General features: G+C 44.6%; 1 protein-coding gene across 4 annotated transcripts in view; it reads right to left on the bottom strand.

Annotated features, from left to right (window-relative positions):
• Positions 1-19,915, bottom strand: part of LOC311232047 (uncharacterized protein) — a 44,185-nt gene that overhangs the window by 18,125 nt on the left and 6,145 nt on the right. For all 4 annotated transcript variants that reach the window (XR_014619904.1, XR_014619905.1, XR_014619906.1 and 1 more), the window contains one exon: positions 7,852-7,989. Coding sequence is in view for 1 of the 4 variants with exons in the window: in XM_084318713.1 (XP_084174839.1) it covers positions 7,852-7,958 (107 nt within the window). In the remaining 3 variants the exon portion in view is untranslated. The remainder of the gene's footprint in view (positions 1-7,851; positions 7,990-19,915) is intronic.

Genomic DNA, 19,915 nt, shown 5'->3' on the forward strand with positions numbered 1-19,915 from the left:
CCACTGCGGGAATCTGAAGAAAGTCCAGCGTAGGGCCGAAATCCCATCCGGACGCGCTGGGGAAAACCCGGGGGCTGGGGGAATTCCGGCGGTAGTCCAACGTTCTTTAATTTCTCTTTCCTCTTCATAATGTTTCCACTGACTGTCACGTGCGATGTCCTGCTGCCCATGGGGACCCTGCCGGTGAGGGCCCCCGCCCCCCAGTGGTCGAGGTTCCCCAGCACTGAAGCAGGGACTTTCAGCCGCTTCCACTTGCCTCTCACAGGGTCTATTTTCATACTGAAAAACCACCCCTGTATCCTCCTCATAAAGAGCCCAGCGGGACCACAGAGTGAGCAGATGCCATCAGGCCGAGCAGGCGCATCACGAACCATGCCGCAACTGTCCTGCCAGGAGGGAACCCCCTGAGCGCACCGAGAATATCCTCTCGACGCCGCTCTGAGAGGGTTGCCCTCATAGACCTTGAGCTTAGAATCAAGCCCAAGTACTCCACCTGTTGGCTGGGAAGAGGAGTACTCTTCTCCCAGTTCACAGCAAAACCGAGGCTGGTGAGGTGTTCGACCACCTGCCTGGTGTGAGACCTGGCGACCTCCTCCGACCGGCTGAGGACCAGAATGTCGTCCAGGTAGAATAGAATTTGTATTCCCTGACGACGCAGAGGTCCCAGCACGGTCTCCAAGCACTTGGTGAAAGTGCGAGGGGCCAGAGAGTAGCTGAATGGCAGTCTCTGGTACTCATACGCTATTCCCTGAAACAGGAAGCGCAGGTATTTCCTGTGAGGAGGGAAGATCGGAATGTGAAAATACGCATCCTTGAGGTCTATGGAGGTGAACCAGTCTCCCACTCTGACAGCGCATAACAGGTGTTTGACGGTCAACATTCTAAACCTTTTCACCGCAATCAAGCGATTAAGCGTGGACAGGTCCAGTATGGGTTTGATACCCCCGTTTTCTTGGGCACCAGAAAATATCGGGAGTAAACACCACTCATTGTGTCCTCCCATGGGACCGCAACGATGGCCTGCTTCGCCAACAGAGATTGAATCTCGTCGGCCAGGGCTGTCGCTGCCGTGGACTCTGATAATAGTGTTTCAGAACCCAAAAAACGGAGGGTGGGGGTGTGCAAATTGCAACACGAGCCCCGCTCTCAACATTCTCTCCATCCACACAGACACGTGGCACTTCTGTAGCCACACGTGGTGAAAATCGCCAAGCGGCCTCGCAGCCAACTGGCGCTGGTCCGCTAAGAAGCGTAGATAGGTAACCCGGTCCCTCCCGCTATGCATTGCGAACCCTGACCCTGCCAACGAGGCTGGGGTCGGGGCAATTGCACCCAAAAGGGGGGACCCCGACAGAAAGGGGTGGTCTGAAACGGGGGGGGGGACGGCAGTCATCACTCCTGGTGAATGAGGCGGCTCCCCCGCTGAGCATTGTCCCATTTTAGCCAAGCGATTAGCCCGCTGGGGATGGCCTGCTCTGCGGCTGGACATGCATAATGTGTGGTCTTCACATTGTCTAGGGTGAAAGCTCCCCACACACCGTGCGCTTGAGAGAGGGCCCGCGATGACCAAGGAACAGGCCACGACGGGGCTACCAAGAGCTGGATCAGGACCGGGAACCACACAGCTGCACCCCAGTCCGGCGCAATCAGGATCAAGGTCCTGCGCTCCTCAACGTACCCGCCCCAACAACTGACCTAACAGATGTATGGGGGAAAGAATCCCAGGCGGCCACGGCATCGGTCCCAGACCTGCCTGACTATGTCCGGACGTAATCCCCACTAGTCAGGGTGAGGACCGCCCGCGACATCACACCTGTACCCACATTCACCCTGCCGAGGATGTGGAGAGCACTCAGGATGCGCAGATGGAGAACGCCCATAGCCAGCCGCCCGGTGCAGACGGGGGGAGCGTACTCCTCCCCGTCTGTCGATATACGACGCTGACGTCGTATTGTCCGTCCTGATCAAACACCGTTTGAGGACCAGAATGACCGCCTTCAATACCAACACATTGAACGTAGCGCAGACCGGGCAGCATGGTCTTGCCAGCTGCCCCCTACTGTGTTGGCCCGACGCGTCCCCAGTGAGGGAGGCGTCGGTGAAAACCGTGACGTGTGACAGCCTACTGCCCATGGGGACCCCCCTGGTGAGGGCCCCAGGCCCTCCCCAGAGGGCGAGGTCCCCCAGTACTGACACGGGAACCTTAGCCGCTTCCACTTGCCTCTCACCGGGTCTATTTCCATACTGGAAAAACCACCTCCGTATCCTCCTCATGAGGTGAAGAGGAGGCCAAGAGGGACCACGGAATGAGCAGATGCCATCATACCGAGCAGGCGTATCACGGACAGCGCCGTAACCGTCCTAGGACGGAACCTCCCGAGCGTGTCGATAACATGCTCTGAGAGGGATGCCCATAGTACTCCACCCGTTGACTGGGAAGAGGAGTACTCTACTTCCAGTCTACAGCAAACCCCAGGCTGGTGAGGAATTCCACCACCTGCCTGGTATGAGACCTGACAATCCACCTTGACCGCCAAGGACCAGAACGTCGTCAGGGCAGAATACACTTCGTAACCCCTGACGACGCAGAGGCCCCCACTTGGTGAAGATGCAGGGAGCTAGAGAAAAACCGAACGGCAGCCTCTGGTACTCATACGCTAAACCCTGCAAAGGAAACGTAGGTAAGCCCTAGGATGGGAGATGCGAATACGCATACTACAGGTCTATGGAGGAGAACCAGGCCCCCACCTGACAGTGTTCAACTGACATCATACTAGGTGACAAAAGCTCCCCCACTGAACACCCCTCAGAACAGGCTGAGGAGTTGTTCTGCAGCTGGACATGCAAGGTGTGAGGCCCCCATGGGTTCCTACACACCGTAGCCCTGCAGTGATATTACTACCACCCAAATCATGCACCAACGTGGCACCAACGTGATACCCGGCCGGGCGAAGGCGAGGTCGGGGAAGCCTGCACTGTTTGCCTCAAAAAAGGTCTCGAGCCCCCCTGCTGACAACACTTGTAGTTGACAGACGTAACACCAGGCTCAACCAAACACAGCTTATGGTATGGGAGCCACTTGACAGCACAACATTCTCATGGAGAGACCCAGGCTCAGCCATCAACTGGGTGTCAGCCCCTGTCCCCATGAGAAGCGAAATGTGGGGCCGCATGCGCTTCATTGAAGGCCTGCGGCCCGCAGCCAAAGGAAAACAAATCAGAGCCCCTTTTCCGCTGGTGTTGGGGGAGGGAGTGATCGGAGAGCGGGCTGCACACGGCAGGATGGCGACGGTTTCTCAGGCCGTGCTCATCCAATGTGGCCGATCCCTCGGCCGCCAAGGCTGTCAGCCTTGTGGACACCTGTTGACTTAACGCCCAGGGTACCTCCGGTGGGGGAAACATGGCCGCCGGTTGAGGGCCTCGCCACAGCCGCTGGCGAGGCCGTGCTCTCACCTTTGGCTGCGCGGCGTGAGGCGGTGTGGGGCCTAGGTCCAATACCGCCCGCGCTCCAGCGGAAGACCAAAGATCCTCTGCGGAGAGGGGAGCCGTGAGGAGGGAAACATTCTTTTTAACTTCTCACCCCCTCAAAGGGAGACCAATCCAACCAAGATGTCTGTAAACAAACATTGACAGCATCCTAGCCCTCCCTGCGGTTATAGCTTGCGGCTAGGTCAAAGCTAATAACGTCAACAACCTCACGCGATGTTTCGACGTTGGCTGGCCCTCATGGCCCCGCCACCAGACACCATTTTTGACAGAAATAAACAGCAATGCGAACAAAGTTACTAACCGCTGCTAATTCTATACCGTGGCGGTACAGGCTTAACAGCCCACCAGCCATCCGCCGGGCCGACCCACCTCATGGCGTCGGCCGGGCGGGGCACTGTTTCAACATGCCAGAGGAAAAAGACTGATGCCACCTGCTTCATAAACACGGAGCAGAGCACCAGTGGTGGTTGCAACCAGCAACCTCCACTGTGGTGTGCACCCATGAAGGGGTTAATGAATAAATGAACTAAAAACACCACCAATACACGGTAGAATGGGCTAGCCCATACACACAACGTTAAGGGGATGCGGACCAGAGAAAACCAGTCCCGCATACCATTCATAATATTCACAAAAAGCACACCAGCCCTAGACCTCAGCCCATTCACCCATGAAAAAAATAAACAAATCCCTGCAATACTCCCAACAGTAGACACCGATTGACCGTCAGCATGAATGGTTAAGAGGAGGGAAGACCTTTTAAAAAGACATCTCTCAGCGGTAGGGATGGGTATCGTTAGGATTTTATCGATACTACTACTCTTATCGATACTGCTTAACGGTTCGGTACTTTATCGATACTCTTATCGGTTCTTTTTGATTTAGCAAAAAAATTATTAAGAACAGAATCGACATTGCTTTATTATTCTTTTATATAACTATATTACTGCACATGGCAACTTTTTTATCAATTAATACAAGCAGTCAGATAAATTAACTATTTTGTGACTTTCTATTTTATTTAGTAGTAGTGGTCCTGAGTTAAGCTGGTCCACCCATCCGATGTAAAGGCTAACTTTGGCACATCTTTAAGCTCTGTGATAACATTGGCCTTTTCAACATTATACCAGGCAGGAATCAGTGTGTTACTGAGGACATTCCTGCAGGGAGGGGTATATTTGCAGTTGAGAGCATTAGTCATCTCCCTACAGTAAAGATTAGAAATGATTGAATTATTGTAAATTTGTGTGGAGTGGTGGGAATAGCTGCTTCAATAATAACTTATAACAACAACAACAACAACAACAGACAAGTTAGACAACTATGTATAAAAAAAACAATATACACTGAATGATTAGTTGTTACCTAAAGCCCTTGGACTCCACTGTAGAGAATGGGTGCAGGCCTTTGACAACAAACTTTGTCACAGCCCTGTGACACTCGTTCACCCTATCCTCTGTCATCATTCCTCTAGCTGCTAGGGAGAAAGGACTTTGGGTGGTGGAGGTAGAGGGAGGATGTGTGGTGGGCTCACTGGCCTGGGACACATTGGTGGCTGACGCCTCAGCTTGACGATCTATAAAACGTTTTTAGATTGTAGTATTTGTAGCTAAACAATTATTTTGTTTATTAGCCTATTTGTAATAATTCGTTATTAGCCTAGGAAACTCCGTATCTTGGCTTACCGGCTGCAGTGGACGTGGATGCAGATGGAACAGTGCGCGCAAGGCAGTCAAATACGGCGCATTTCTGCACACTAATATCGTGTTTTGCCAACACATGTTTTGATAGATTGCTCGTATTGCCACCCTTACTGGCAAATGTTTTGTTGCACTTGTGGCAACGTGCGTTGTCGGCATTGACCCTTGTAAAGTATATCCATACTTTAGAACGCTTCGCTCACGACTCAGTGCATGCAGAGGCAGAGCCGTCTGTGTGCAGCGCGCTTCAGCACGGGCGTCGGGGACAGCACTAAGGAGGAACGCTAAGGAGTACCCGTATGTATAATAAGAAGTACCCGTATGTGTAGCGACTCGCGAGGGGTGTGTGTGTGTAATAATGACTCGCCGCGGCTCGCTTCTCGTGCAGAGACAGAGAAAGGAGAGATAGTTCGCAACTTTTAAATAATAATAATAATAATTTCTCTAGAGTATCGATAGCAGTACCGATGACGTTGGAGCTTATAAATACTCCGGTATTTTCTAATATAGTAGCGGTTCCCGTTTAAAACCGGGGTCCGGGGGTCATCCCTACTCAGCGGGGAATCAAAATAGAAACAGTAACCCAGCAAATAGCATAGCGTTAGCCGCGTGCTCCAGGATAACCGGGAAAACAACAACGTTTACCCAGATATCCTGCCCCTTGCGCCAATACACAACTCGGTTGTCTCCCGGGACAACTCGAGCAGCATCACCAACGCCAGCATTGTTATGCCTAGTGGCGCAGATCCTACCTGGACGCGAGTTAGCCCGATAGCTACACATCGCGTGACGTCCCTCTGTCTGCTGTCAACAAGACGAGGAAACCCCAGTACAGGCCCGACGCAGAGATGCATCGAGATGCATCCAGCTGCAGGACCGCAGAACCCATACGAGCGCCGTTGGAACATGCCGAGAAGATTCCAGGGGCTGGCAAATCTCCGGCATTGTTCAATTTCTCTTTACACTTCATAAATGCTAGTTACACAGGGTGCATTGCAACCGCCATGATGGAAAACGAAAAAGAGGAAGGGCGAGTGTGACCACGCCTGGTGACTTATAGGGAGGTCACTGGGGCGGGGCCTGGTCAAGTGCAAGGGTGTTTTGTTTTCGTTCATGTAGTACAGTAGGTACTGGAGATGAGGTATATCTCGATAGGCAAAAGAGCGAGACAAGATTCGCCAGTACGACTATATAACTACCTCTTTACCAGGTTATAAACCTACCTGTTTACCAGGTTATAAACCTGCCTCTTTACCAGGTTATAAACCTACCCGTTTACCAGGTTAATAACCTACATGTTTACCAGGTTAATAACCTACCTGTTTACCAGGTTATAAACCTACCTGTTTACCAGGTTAAAAACCTACATGTTTACCAGGTTAATAACCTACCTGTTTACCAGGTTATAAACCTACCTGTTTACCAGGTTAAAAACCTACCCGTTTACCAGGTTAATAACCTACCTGTTTACCAGGTTATAAACCTGCCTCTTTACCAGGTTATAAACCTACCCGTTTACCAGGTTAATAACCTACATGTTTACCAGGTTAATAACCTACCTGTTTACCAGGTTAAAAACCTACATGTTTACCAGGTTAATAACCTACCTGTTTACCAGGTTATACACCTACCTGTTTACCAGGTTAAAAACCTACCTGTTTACCAGGTTAATAACCTACCTGTTTACCAGGTTATAAACCTGCCTCTTTACCAGGTTATAAACCTACCCGTTTACCAGGTTAATAACCTACCTGTTTACCAGGTTAATAATCTACATGTTTACCAGGTTATAAACCTGCCTCTTTATCAGGCTATAAACCTACCTGTTTACCAGGTTAATAATCTACCTGTTTACCAGGTTATAAACCTACCTGTTTACCAGGTTATAAACCTACATGTTTACCAGGTTAATAACCTACCTGTTTACCAGGTTATAAACCTACCTGTTTACCAGGTTAAAAACCTACCTGTTTACCAGGTTAATAACCTACCTGTTTACCAGGTTATAAACCTGCCTCTTTACCAGGTTATAAACCTACCCGTTTACCAGGTTAATAACCTACATGTTTACCAGGTTAATAACCTACCTGTTTACCAGGTTAAAAACCTACCTATTTACCAGGTTAATAACCTACCTGTTTACCAGGTTAATAATCTACATGTTTACCAGGTTATAAACCTGCCTCTTTACCAGGTTATAAACCTACCTGTTTACCAGGTTAATAATCTACCTGTTTACCAGGTTATAAACCTACCCGTTTACCAGGTTATAAACCTACATGTTTACCAGGTTATAAACCTACCTGTTTACCAGGTTATAAACCTACCTGTTTACCAGGTTAATAACCTACCTGTTTACCAGGTTATAAACCTACCTGATGTCTGACCTGTTTGCCAGGCCTTTTAGCTCTTAAACTGGACTTTTTTAGCCTGGATAGTCTGATCTCACACCTACTCGGTTTCATGTTGTATATTTACTTGTAAACGTACTTGTTTAATCGTATTTGTCGTATATGTATTGCTTTCTTTTTTACCATGTTTTACTGTGTTTTATTTATAGTGCCATCACTTTGTTTAAAATGTGCTTTAGGAATTAAAAAGGTACTTACTATGGAACTCTAGGATATCAACAGATTATCTTGAGATGAAAGAACGTTCTCACCCTTCTGCTGACTCATCCGTGTTTTCTTTAGTAGGAGGACCTTCCATGTTATCATCCCTCTCTTCTGTCCTCCTCTCCTCCACCTTGTCCTCAGCTTCTTCTTCCATCAGGCGTTTGACTTCAGTGTCTGTCGTCTTTCTGTACAAATATATAAAGAAAATTTAAATAAAAAAAAGGTTTATTCAAAGCTTATAGCACAAGTGATACAATATGGGGGGGGGGGGTATGGATATAAAATGTATATCACGGTATATTTAGATTGTTGGATGGTAACTGTTTATATCACTGTATATTTATTTGTTATTGACCATTGTTAGGATGTGGCCAAGCGGTGGAACAATAGAGTCTGAGGAAGGTCATCATCACCCGGTGGTTTGTTTTTATTTTCTCCTTTTGTTCACCAGTGGAAAAACAGGCTGCAGCCAAACTAATTACAATAACATAGCATTTACATATAAAGAAATTCCATTTGAAAATAAGAGCAAAAATACAAAACTATTCAACTTTACATACAAACTAAATATCACACAACAACTAGGCCCTTGGCTATGAGAACTAGTTCCAGCAAGGCTGTGTCTCTCTTCAAAGCCTACTTCTACTTCTCCTTCTACTTTCTCTTCCCCCTGAGAGGAGCTTCTATCCCAGGCTTTATCCTGGAAGCTCCTCCTACAGAGACAAACCAAAATTACAATCAATCAATTAAGCAATACTAGGGGTGTAATGGTTCACAAAAACCACTGTTCGGTATGTTTTACAGTCACGGTTCGGTACGGGTTTTCGGTACAGTGGGGGGAAAGTTTGGCTTTCCATGTTCCACTCACGGGTGATGTAGTGTGCCGTAACTAATTGTACTTGTAGGGCTGTTAACAAATATTCTATATTGAAATTAATAATAGACTTGTAAAAAATATATATATAATAATAATTATATTAGATTGTGAAGAAAACAGCCCCCAGTGGGCAGTCGTTAGTGGTTAACATACCGTTGTATTTGTTCGGTACACTACACAACCGTTCGGTACGGTACGGTACACACTGAAACGGATTCGGTATGGATTAGGGGTGGGAATCACCAGAGGCCTCACGATACGATAGTATTGCGATACTAACTATATTGCGATATGGTGAGTATTGCGATATTAATATTGCGACATATTGTAGGGATGCTCGATATTGGCTTTTTTACCGATACCGAACCGATATACCGATATTGTCCAACTCTTAATTTCCGATACCGATATCAACCGATACCGATATATGCAGGGTTTCCCCCCCCCCCAAAAAACTGAATAATTTCAGGTAATTAACATTACATTAACATTATATTATGCATACTTTTGACAATAAATAAAATCAGAATTTGTTCTTACTTGCTTGCCTGGGTAAATAAAGGTTATAGAAATGTTTTTAAAAAAAGTTTGAAAACCGATACCGATATTTTCCGATATCACATTTTAATGCCAATATCGGTAGGCCGATAATATCGGACATCCCTAATATATTGAGATTTATTACCTTTTTTCAACTGCAAAGTAAAACTTTGTCAACATGTTTTATCTAATCAAATAAAGTTCAGTCTGTTCATCTCACTTCAATCATTTTTATTGCAGAACATGGTATTTTCTCAAGCAGACAGATGTAAACACTAATCTGTGTGGCATGTACCTGACAAACTGAACTGTTTGTATTACAGTCATATTCCAATCTGAATGCAACTTCCTTATACAAAAAAGAAAAAAACGATTTTTTTTATAAATAATTAAATATCAATACTTGGCGTCCCTGTATCGATACAGTATCGCCACGCAAAGTATCGCGATACTACTACGTATCGATTTTTTTCCCCACCCCTAGTACGGATACGAGTACCTTTACACCCCTAAGCAATACAGACATTATTTTACACCTTAAATAATTCTGTACAACATGGATACATCACTCCATACTGACCTACCATCACAAAACACTAAAGGTGTTTAGGGCACTTCATAAGTCTATTCCCTTCTCATTATGAAAACCCCCCTCTGTACCACACTTGGTACCTTCCGGATCCCCCCTCCAGAAAAGGCTTTGGCCTCTCCCAGTTCTGGTTGGGCAGCCAGAGATTCTACAATGAACCAAGTGTGAGCACAGAGACAAAACAGGGTATTTGCTAAACAATTTAAATAAACATAACATGTTATTATTCAACAGAATGTGTTTGTCTGCTGTGCATGGGGTTTACCAGCATACCAGCATGTAAGATACAAACAATGCCAAAAGCCTAAGCTAAATGTTTGGCTAGCATGAAATGCCAGGGCAACCATTACAACTCAGAGAACACAATCCACAATTCTTTGCCAGCAAGATGTTATTATACATAGAGTGGTGTGTGAATGACGCATCCTACTTATGCCCCATGACAACCTTATTTATTATAACATATAATATAACAGATAGGGCATACAGACCCTCATCTGCACCTTTGATTACACTGTTTACTTGCTCATATTCTCATATTCAGAGTTAATTATACCGTTTATTACACTGCTTATTTTTAGTTGTACTATAATTCTATTGCCTACATTCTATTGCCTACATGTATTTACTACATTCTATTACCCTGCCCATGCCTGTACACCCCCCCCCCCCCCGGGGCTTAACTATGAGATTTAGATTTAGATAAAAATGTATCGTCAGTACAGTACAACAAAAAGACGTTTGGCATCCAACCAGAGTGCAAAAATAACAGTAAAGTGCAATAGTAATATACAATGTACAGGTGATTAAACTGAGTCTATATTATATAAATTTGTACTGAGTAATAGTGCCAATTAGATGCATGTACAGAGTTATAGTATTTTTTTATTCAGAGGAAAGAGACATTCACATCAGCATTTCATATTAATTCCCATGCACAGTGGCATAAAAAGTGTCTTTTCAGTATATAGATTGTCCGTCAGTATATAGTCATATACTGTGTAGCCTGCCTGCTTGCAGTTGTGATAGTCTAAAAGAGTTATAGTATTAATATGTACAGTGATGCAGGTATAGATGACATCATAGGGGCCATAATCAAACTAATTTACTCTCAACAACCGCTAAAGGAATGTGTACCGAATATTGAACTGTGCAAATACATCCTGCTGGACCACGAATACAGTTCAGGAATCCATTCCTGTGTCCTCCTGACCGTTACACCATTGTCTTTACTGCCAAAACCTAGATGCACTAGAGTCAGGTCAGCAATAGGCGGCCCGCAGGCCGAAATTGGCCCGCCAGCAATAATATCTGGCCCCTCAGATTATTTTCAAAAGAATTAAATAAAAAATTATTCTGGCCAACTAGGCTAGATGTTAGCTATAATGTCCAAATAGAGAAACTACCACAACCTAAAGAATGCTTATTATACTTTGTTTTATCCGTGTTGAGAGTGAATAACAGGTAGGCAGCGAGGTGCAATGTAGCGCTTGCTCAACATGAAAAAAGTCGGTGGACAGTGCCTGGTGCTGAAATAACAAACAAGCAGTGTGGTGTGAAATTAAACCAGTTCAGTAAGTCATTCAAACTTTATCTTTACTTATATATGACTGATGGCACCACACATGTGAACAGTATAACAATGCAATTAAACTGAAGTCAAATCAGAGCAAAAAAAGCTGAATCTGCTTCAAGAAGATGCGCTACATTAGGTATATAAGGAATTACAACAAGACATTTATTAACTAAATAAAAAATACAATTAGGCTTTTAACCCTCTAAAACCAGACTGATGAGGACTAAGCACTATGTAACGATGCATCGATTAATCGAAATGCATCGATTCTAATGTGTTCGATTCGATGCATCGATTTGAATATGTTAGAATCGATTATAATCTAAATTAATCAAAATTAAAATTTTTTTTTTTTTAATGGTTTTTTGTGTGTATTGTTTTTATTGACCTATAGTCCATTCATGCTTAGTGAATCAGTTCCCCCAGCCACATTTGTGTATTCAAAATGTTTTGGGGAATTAACTGATAGAAAATGTATCGAATCGAATCGTGATCAAATGAAGAGATTTCATGATGCATTGAATCGTTGCCTGAAGAATCGTAATCGAATCGAATCGTTGTGAGGTGGAATCGTTACACCCCTACTCAGGGACGTGCACAGGACTTTAGAGGGGCAGGTGCTCAAAGGCTGAAAAGGGCACTACACTTGTGTGTATATATTATCCGAGCGCGCAAGCACGATTTTTAAGGGCCCTTTTCGGGTGGGGGGCCCCCTTTTTATGCTTTTTGGGGGGTTTTGGTGATCAAATAGTGCTGTATATTCTGTATTGTTTAATATAAATGCATTTTTTATTCCAATCCCGATTTGTATTTGAGATTCCCAAATCCCATCGGACTTGACTTCTTCGTGTCCCTCAATGAGTGTAATACCAGCATTCAACTGTATGCGCCACAGCGGTTTCTATCATCATCATCATCACCACCCACGCTATGCATAAAATATATAGATCCACGGAGAGGCACGCTGAGGAGGCCGTGCAAACTGCAATGGAATATGGGGCATCTCTCCCTCTTTACCTAATATTTTGATTCTATCCTGACATTTTTCAGTTGGAAGGGCAGTCTATATGCGTAACGATAAAAAAAAAAAATAAAAAAAAATAAAAAAGGGCACTTTTTTGATGAGGCTCAAAAAGGCAGGTGCTCAAGCACCCCTTGGCCTCTATGTGTGCACGTGCCTGCCCCTACTAAGCACTGAGTTAATTGAAAGAAAATGTTTGAACTGATTGTTTACTAGTGACTCAATACTTTTGCCAAAAAGGGCAGAGATGGGTCTATACTAAATTAACTCTCTCACCGCCCTTATGTAGTGGGAGTACGCTAGCCGATTTCCACTCAAGGAGGAAGCTTACCAGAGGCAACAGAGATATTAAATATGCAAGTCAACTGCTCAGTAATAACTAGAGCAGCCAGTTTGATCAAGTAAGCCTCCAGGCCAGTGGTCACCATTCACCAACCCGTCGATCGTGATCAACTGGTCGATCTTTGAGACCTTCCCTGTAGATATTTCCCGGGGAAAAAAAAGTAAAAAAGGAAAAGGAAAAATTATCTTTCCCCGAGAGTCCACATTACAGTTCTACTTTTGTTTTGATGTGAAAAGTGATGCTGCATAAGATTACTGCACTTAGCACTGACTGAGAAAGTACATATTACAGTTCTACTTTGACAAACATATTTACAATTAGCATGTTCTAATGTTAATAATATGAGTCCACATTACAGTTCTACTTTTGTTTTGATGTGAAAAGTGATGCTGCATAAGAGGACTGCACTTAGCACTGACTGAGAAAGTACATATTACAGTTCTACTTTATAAAATGCTAATTGTAAATATGTTTGGCAATGTTAATAGGAGAAGGTCCACATTACAGTTCTACTTTTGTTTTGATGTGAAAAGTGATGCTGCATAAGATGACTGCACTTAGCACTGACTGAAAAAGTACATATTACAGTTCTACTTTGACGTTTTAATGTTGGACCAAAGCATTGCATGTAATTAGAATACAGGCAAATAAAAGTAATTTAGTTTAAAGTACAATCTTGGCTGACTTTTTCTCTCAACGCTTCAATAGGTAGATCTTGCCTCCACCAAAAAAAAAGTGATCTTGGGCTTAAAAAGGTTGGTGACCACTGCTCCAGGCCATCTTCACCAGTTGTCTAATGCTACTACTGCGTGATAAACCTCATCAAGTGTAAATGGGATGAGAGAAAAATTTCAATGAGGAGACATTTGACCCTGACTATCAGTTGCAGCAGCTGAAAGAGACCCAGTTATATGTCTGCCAAAAAGAAGTCCTGTCTCAGCAAAATGCTGGTTAAATAACTGACAGATGGCATTCTTATCAGAGATCTCATGGTTGTTGAATTAAATATGGGTGGGAGGGGAATTGGAAGATTTGTTTTTGTTTACATTTACTGCATTCCAAAATGTTGCAGGATTAGAATATGCATTTGTAACTAGAATAAGGTAATAGTCTGTTTTTGATTTTCTTACAGCATTTGTACACTTGTTCCTAATCTGACGAAAGGATTCAAGAGGTTTATTTATCACATAAATACACACAAGACATATAGTGAGATGAAAGGCAAGCCAGTGTTGAGTCACCAGAGCGCCGAGCACAAGACCCTGATGTAAACAAGACAAACGTCTTTCTCAGGTCTGCATCCCCTTAACAATTGTGTGTATTGAGCCGTACTGTATTGTACCCATTCTGCAATCTGTTAAATAAAGTTTCATTCATTCATTCACTCCTATCCCTAAACACTGGAGAGAACCCAGGGCTGAACCATGGTGTGACTCTGTCCTTAATGCGAACCCTCTTGAATGGAGCGTGTCTATTTACTACAGCATTAAATGAGTCTATACGTGAGTACAAGGCCACCTGAACCTCAGGCTCAGACATGACATTTATGTCACCCATAAACCTCTCTGTATCAAAGTTTTAAAAATTCCTCTTTGACACCACTTGAGACCCTGACTTCCTTACACCTAGCTCAAAAACACCACTAGAAGGATATTTATCAACCTTAGTGAAAATAAGGTATATCAGAGTGGACTTAGTGATCTTTGAGGTTTGGCCTAGTTGGTGCTACTATCAATTGGCTTAAGTTTAGGCCACACATTAAATCTTTCAGCTGCAAAGAAACATCACTCAGCCAATTCAAATGTAGGTCGCCCATTACAAGCAACTCATCAACAGAGTATTCAGAAAGCATGTTCACTAAAGCAGCTTAGTATCTGGATGTGCTGATGGAGGACGGTACACTCCTACCACAGTCATAGAATCAAGACCACGTTGAACCGTTAAAGCAAGAAACTCAAAGCACTTTGGGAGAGAGACAGCATTTAAAATAGTCACTGGAAGACTAGACATGACATCAATTCCTACTCCCCCACCCTTGCCTATACGGTCCATTATAATTACAAAGAGCCAAATCTGAGTTATCAATATTCTCTCCAAGCCAAGTGTCACCCAAAACCAAAATATATGGGGTTGTCTGTTCAACTAGAATAGTTATATGGTCAAAGTTTTTAAAACATCTTACCTTGCAAGGGCCCTTATGTGGGCCCTCTTCAGGATGAATTGCCCACCGGCACTTTGGCGACCACTAGTGGCTTGGGTGTGCATATTTTGTAATACAATATATATATCGAATTAATTGTTGCCTGTCGATAGCCCTTTCAGGTGACAAAATCTATTTCACACTTTTAACTATTAACAGTTGTGGTTAAGATAGAAAGTGCGGGTTAGTTTATGGTAAGAGGTTAGCGTTAGTTTATGGTAACAGTGTGGTTAAGGTTACTGTAGGCGCCGTAATGGAGGTCTCAGTATTATCTTTTGTGTTGTATTATTAGGTGTACTGTCACTTTAGGTGGTGGGCGTTCTCACGGGGGTGTGTGTGTGTGTGCGCTAATGGGAGTGTTCTTATGGAATTTCATTCCTTTTCACGGGTTGACAGTTTACGGAAAGGCTGTCTGGGCTCGTTGACGAGAGAGACGGACGGTTTGGTAGCCGACGCTCGTGAGCGACGTAAACTTTCGGTGGGGAAATTGAAATCAACTAGTTTGAATGAGGGGAGCTCGTGCAGTGGTTGAATGTTTGGAAAGTATGGCATGTTCATGTGGGAGGATGGATTTGACGAGGTGCGCCAAGTGGCGGCGTCTGCCTCCGTCGGAACTGTGCATTGAAGACAGGTTGGGGAGTAGTGGGCGGTGGTGGAAGGCGAGTTTTGATTGATTGATTGATTGAAAACTTTATTAACAGATTGCAGAATGGGTACAATACAGTACGGCTCAATACACACAATTGTTAAGGGGATGCAGACCAGAGAAAGACTTTAGTCTTGTTTACATCAGGGTCCCCCATTTTCAATTCATCAGGACATATATGACATACATGACATACAGATAGACAGTACTGCTACATCTATACATTTATGACATACCAGATTTGCAAATACGGTACTGTTTGTGATACAAAAAGAGTCCAGAAAAGGGAGTATATACATTTGACGTAAAAACTGTACATTGGAGGGGGGGGGGGGGGGGCTGTACATTGGAGGAGGTTGTGTGGGGGGGGGGGTGTACATTGGAGGAGGTTGTGTGTGGGGGGGGGGGGGGGGTTGGGTAGGGAGGGGTTGGGGGGAGAAACACTGTACAACTGTACAAGCAAAACTGTACATTGGGATATTGGCAACCATACTAGGTAATTTACATTGGATGGGGGGGGGGTGGAAACACTGTACAAACAAGCAAAACTGTACATTGGAATATTGACAACCATACTAGTAGTACTAGTACAGTCTTGTAGACCAGGCCCATTGCAAGTTGCTGTACTCTGTCGTCTACTCTAAGCCATCCTAGTTTGTCAAAGTGGACAGGGGTGAGGTGGGTTCTAGGAGTAAGATCAAGCAGTAGTCTGACCAATTTGTTTTGAGATGTTTGTAATTTTGTTTTTAGCGCCTTTGAGGTGCTTTGGTACCATGAGGTGCAAGCATAGTCGTAGTACCCTTGAATGAGTGCTCCTGCCAGAGTCTTCAGGGTATTCTTGTTTACCAGAGAGGAGATCCGGTACAAGAATCGAGTTTGTTGGTTGACTTTTTTTTTATTACATTGGATGCCATTTTGTCACAGGAAAGATTTGCCTCTAGGATGGAACCCAGGTAGGTAATTTCTTCTTTCATTGTGACAATATTGTCACCCACTGTAACTGAGAAGCCGTCGGTCTTGCTGAGTTTGTTATTTGAACCGAAGAGAATGGACTCTGTTTTGCCCATGTGTAATGATAGTTTGTTATCAGCGAGCCATATGCAGATTTTGCCTAGTTCTGAGCTGAGGGTTTTTTCAACCTGTAACTTGTTCTTGTCAGAGACCAGCAGGGCTGAGTCGTCCGCAAACAGGACCAAGTTGCAGTCACAAGCTGACGACATGTCATTTGCATAAATTAGGAATAGTAGCGGTCCTAGTATGCTTCCTTGTGGAACACCACAGCTCACTGTGAGGGGGGGGATAGGGTACCGTTTACCTCCACCCTCTGTTCTCTCCCCTCCAGGTAGGATTGCATCCAGCTCACTGATAGACTATCAAAACCAATTGCTTTTAGCTTGTCAAACAGAATGGTGTGATTGACAGTGTCGAAGGCCTTTTGTAGGTCCAGCATGACCATGCCGCAGTATTTGCCCGCGTCCACCTCGTGTTTGATGTGGTCGTTTAAATAGAGAAGGCATGTGTCAGTGGAGTGGGATGTTCTGAAGCCAGATTGGAATTCGTAGATTAGATTTTTTTTCGCGAGGTACTTTTCGACTTGTTTGTATAAAATTTTTTCCATGACTTTCGAGATGGAGGTAAGGATAGAAACAGGGGGTAGTTGCCAGGGTCTAATTTACTGCCCTTTTTGTGCAGGGGTGTTACTCTCGCAATTTTGAAGTCCTTGGGGACGTGTCCCTGTTTTATGGAGAGGTTTATTATGTGTGTGATGGCGGTGCTGAGTCTCTGAGGAATTTGGAGGGGATGTTGTCATGGCCAGTGGCCTTGTTCGGTTGGAGGGCGCTCAGTTTTTTGAGTACCTCATCTGTTCCAGTTTGAAGTCATCTTTGTGGACCCCTAGGTTCTTGTAGTATGCTACTATGTGTTCAACCCCATAATGCCCTGAGTGGGAGGGTAGTTTGTTTACCAGTGTTGTGGCTATGTTTGTGAAGAAGATGTTTAAGTAATTGGCTACATCCAGCTCGTCTGTGATGAGCGTGTTGTCCGTCTTTATGTTTATGTTTGAGAATCTGGTTTTAAGTTTTTTACTGCAGCCTAGACAGTGTGCAAACCATAGCATGGTCTTTGGGTGAGCCAGATAATTCTTTTTTGCGGGGGGGGGGGGGGGGGTGCGCGGCGCGCGGACTGTTGGAGTATACTGTGATCGCAGCCTGTAGGCCTTGTGTATGTATGTGACAAATAAACCTCTTGAATCCTGTCATATATTCAATCAGTTTCAGTAACTACAGAACACATAATACTAGACAACTCACTTGTTGAGGTCCGGCCGTCTGGACGGGCTGGGCTTCCACGGCACGGTCACCGGGCGTTGTAATACTAATAATAGTCCCCACCGGAGCAGCACCAAGCAGGTGTAATTGTAACGGCGTCGCCTGTATGATCCCGCGGCCCGCCTCCTGCTGCTCTGTCAGCTTCACTGTCTTCGTGAAACCAAAATTGGTTAGGCTTACTTGTTTTCGTTTAGACATTATGCATTCCTGAGTGACCTTATTTACTGGCTGTCAAAACGATCACTGTGTCAACAAGTCACTCACAGCCACAGGTTACAAAGTGGGTCAAGTTTGATTTGTACCGTGCGTGCGTGCAGGCTGCAGCGCCGCCGCGCTCCGAATGGTAATTGCAAGAATAGCATGCATGTTGCCATATTACGTGTGAATTAGTGCGCAAATCATTAATCATACATCCAAAATAGCATACGTTTATTATTATACACAGTGATGATACAGAAAATGACAGAAAAATTAGAAATGCATGGCAAAAGTAGCATTTATTTTCAGTAATTTAGAGACCCCCAGGGGAGCTTTAGAGACCCCCAGGGGAGCTGATGTCTGATCTAGGGGAGCTATAGCGGACCGAGCTCCCCCCGTGGATTGCACCCTGAGCCTAGTTGATTATTGAGTAATTTCCAAAGTTCACGTGGTTTGTTTTTGTTTCTCAGTTTAGTCATTGATAGAATATTTTTTTTGCTGTTTTGATCATGGAGTTTACGTCATTTCTTAGTCTGTTTCTTTCCAGTTTGAGTTCAGTCGCGTGGGCTTGGAGTTCACTGCTCTTGCTTTTGGTAAGCTTTGACTGATTTTTAAGAAACTCAGAGAATTTTTTGTCTCTGGTTTTCATAGCGGTCAGTATTTCAGTGTGCATCCACGGCTCAGCGATTTTTTACCCTGGTGGTTCTTAGGGGGGCCATGTTGTTTAGTATTGTTGAAAATTTGGTTTTGAAACCAAGCCATGTTTCTTCAACCAGTGTACCATTGAGTTAATCTGACCAGTCCAGGCTCTCCAGTTCAAGGTTAAAGGCCTCGCTAGAGTAGGTTTTGAGGTCTTTAGATGTGACAGTTTTGTGACAGCCAGCCTTTTGTTTTAGCTTTTTGCGGGTACAGAATATCATATAATGATCACTTAACCCGCACGCTATAACCCCTTTATTGGAGATCTTAGACTTGTCCGAGGTCAGGATGAGGTCAATGGTAGTCTGAGTTGACTCTCATACACGTGTGGGTTGGGTGATTAGCTGGCTGAGGCCGTGCAGATCACAAAACCTATTGAAGGATTTGAAGACGGTGCATCTTTTTGTTGCATATCCGTGTTCCAATCCCCAATAAGAATCTTTTCTGCATCCTCAGCCCCAGCCAAGCACACATCATAAAAGCCATTTTGGTCTGGCGGTCTCTAAATTGTGCAGAGTAATATGTCTGTCAATTCTAATGGCATGAGCTCTTACTTCCGAAAAGGACAAAGGAATGTTCAAACACTCAGTGCTGAAGCACAAACCTTTTTACCCGCTACAAACACAGCTCAGAATCTACAACCACAACCCGAATTGTCAAGACACGCAGGGGTCAAGGGTCAAAGGTCATTACAGAGCACTCAAGCACAGCCACGGATTCAGCACCAAAGCATTCACCCTGCACCACAACAATCAATCAGCAACAGTAACATAATCACTGTTTGAGAAACAAAATGAATAACAGCTTTGCTAGTTCAACAACAGTCTCTTTCATTCTTGCCTGTGGGGCGGCGTGGCTCAGGGGTAGAGCGGGTCGTCCAATGATCGAAGGCTTGGTGGTTCGAATCCCGCTCAAGCCCATGTCCATCCCACTGCCGTTGTGTCCTTGGGCAAGACACTTAACCTACTTGCCTCGTATGAATGTGTATACATGTGAATGAATGTTGGTGGTGGTCGGAGGGGCCGTAGGCGTTGATTATTCGCCACGCTTCCGTGAGTCTGCCTCAGGGCAGCTCTGGCTGCAATTGTAGCTTAC

This window comes from Notolepis coatsorum (genome assembly GCF_963971535.1).
Source record: "Notolepis coatsorum genome assembly, chromosome: 7".
In the NCBI taxonomy this organism is placed as follows: Eukaryota; Metazoa; Chordata; class Actinopteri; order Aulopiformes; family Paralepididae; genus Notolepis; species Notolepis coatsorum.